Raw genomic sequence first — 2247 nt, forward strand, 5'->3', positions numbered from 1 at the left:
CTGTCACTGGAGCAAGCAAGCCTCCCTGTTCGCTTCAGTGCCTGGCTGCCGGCCGCCATCTTGGCTGGCAGTTAATTTGCATATCGCCCTGATTAGCCAATGGGAAGGGTATCGGATGTACGGCTAATTACCATGTTTCTCTTTTATTAGATAGGATTACATATGTAGAAAACTTGACTACACTTCAAACATTTAAAGATGAACACACCGCTTTTATACCTGACTTCATACTAGTTTTCTTGGCATTGATTACCCTTTTCTGATTTTAGAATAATGCTCTATAACTTTTCAATATATGGAGAGAAGACATACAATGACATGCAACCACAACCAGTTATCAGACACATTACACCAATACTCACATTTTAACCACGACCTGCTAGGACACTGCTCATTCAGAAAAATTAAGGATATACAACTACAGTAACTCCATTTCCTACCAATTATACTTATATCCAAGGCAAATAAATAACTGATCTCCCTTATAGAGTCTGTTAGCTTAATAAACTGATAAAAGCTCTAGGACGTAACAGTGAACACTTTGCTCAACATTATATCCACACCTAAACCCTATGCCTAGCAAACGGCACAGCTTAGCATTTCAGAGAGATGATCAATGCCTAACCATATATATTCAGGAAATATAGGAGGAAAACTATTTTACTACACCAGTAATTGCAGTCAAGGTAGTTGTGAAACCCAGAATCATAAGATTTGGAGAAAATTTGTTTCTTAACTATAAAAACAATGTAAGAAAATTTAAAAACTAAATCCAACACACCTAATTCAAAAAATAAATATATACAGGGTAGAATAAAAATAGGTTACAGTTGTTTATATGGAAAATAATACAATAAATAATAATACAAGAACAACTCTGTGTTTTATGTACTCACAACTGTAAACATACTTCGCCCCATCCTGTGTGTGTGTGTGTATATATATAATATTTAAAGAAATTTATAAATATTTATAGGAATTTAAAGGAATTTTCTAATGAAAACAGATTAATAAATCTGACAAAGTGCCAATTTCCCATTAAACGTAAGCATCTGAAAAGCTGGAAGTTGTGCTTTCAAACCTGATACATGTTTTTTAATAAACTGTATTTCTACATCAATGTGAAAAAATGTTTAGTAATTGTTTCTGATATGTCTTAATTGTAGTTATGATAGTATAGTTACTCCACACAAAAAGATTTTGCTTACCAGCTGTCATATCATTCATGAGTCTTAAGCAGTTCAGACCAACAATTTGTGCAGCATCTAATACAGATCGCCTCTCAGCATCTGTGAAGAAAGAGGGGACCTAAGGACAAGAAAAGAATTTTAACATACCTAGAACACAAAAAATATATACAAATTCCTTGTAACAACTTGTACTAAATTCATAGGTGCCTTAGCTAGGTCATAAAACAGAAATAGACCTTTAGGCTTAGTTACTTAGCATTCAGAACAGTAACTTACTTTTGAAAAGATTGTCCTAAACTTAAAATATCAAGGGATGGTTTTTTATGCTGTTGAGTGAGGCACTTCTAACTGGATTATTTTTACCACTTTTCTAGGACAGCATTTTAACTAGGATACTCTTCAAGAACATATAACATTACATTCATAGAAGCACTTAACTATAAAGTACATAAGGAAGACTTGGTAGCTTTCACATTTCCCCCCTAAGTATTTGTAGATGCTTCAGAAAGAGACAAAGACAAGAGCCAATGTGGGTCTCTGCTCACTTTTCAAATCAGAACACTGCTTTCACCAGTTTTTTTCATCAAGTTAAAGAAAAATAAAACAGGAAGGACCACTGATTTATAATTTAACTAGAGGCCAGGTGCACGAAATTCATGCACCGGTAGGGTCCCTAGGCCTGGCCAGGGATCAGGGCCTTCCAGCTGCCGCTGGGGCCTTCCTTCCATGGCTGTCGGCTGGGGCCTCCCTTCATTCCACACCGCCCCCTTGTCAGCGCACATCATAGTGAGTGACAGAACTCCCAATGGAACTCCCGCGGGGACACTTTGCATATTAGCCTTTTATATATACACTAGAGGCCCAGTGCACGAAAATCGTGCACTGGGGGGTGGGGGTCCCTCAGCCCAACCTGCCCCTCTCACAGTCTGGAAGCCCTCAGTGGATGTCCTACTGACGGCCACAGTCTGGCAGCAGAGGCTCGGAGCAGGCGCCCCGTGTGTGTGTGTGTGTGTGTGTGTGTGTGTGTGTGTGTGTGTCCACTGGGGGCCCGCCCCCA

General features: G+C 38.8%; 1 protein-coding gene across 1 annotated transcript in view; it reads right to left on the reverse strand.

The window, feature by feature from the left end:
* The window catches only part of HSPH1 (heat shock 105kDa/110kDa protein 1), a 26521-nt gene that overhangs the window by 16714 nt on the left and 7560 nt on the right, over positions 1–2247 (reverse strand). The window contains exon 6 of the mRNA XM_014548534.1: positions 1209–1308. Coding sequence (XP_014404020.1) covers positions 1209–1308 — 100 coding nt within the window. The remainder of the gene's footprint in view (positions 1–1208; positions 1309–2247) is intronic.

Source organism: Myotis brandtii, unplaced genomic scaffold (genome assembly GCF_000412655.1).
Source record: "Myotis brandtii unplaced genomic scaffold, ASM41265v1 scaffold513, whole genome shotgun sequence".
NCBI lineage: Eukaryota > Metazoa > Chordata > Mammalia > Chiroptera > Vespertilionidae > Myotis > Myotis brandtii.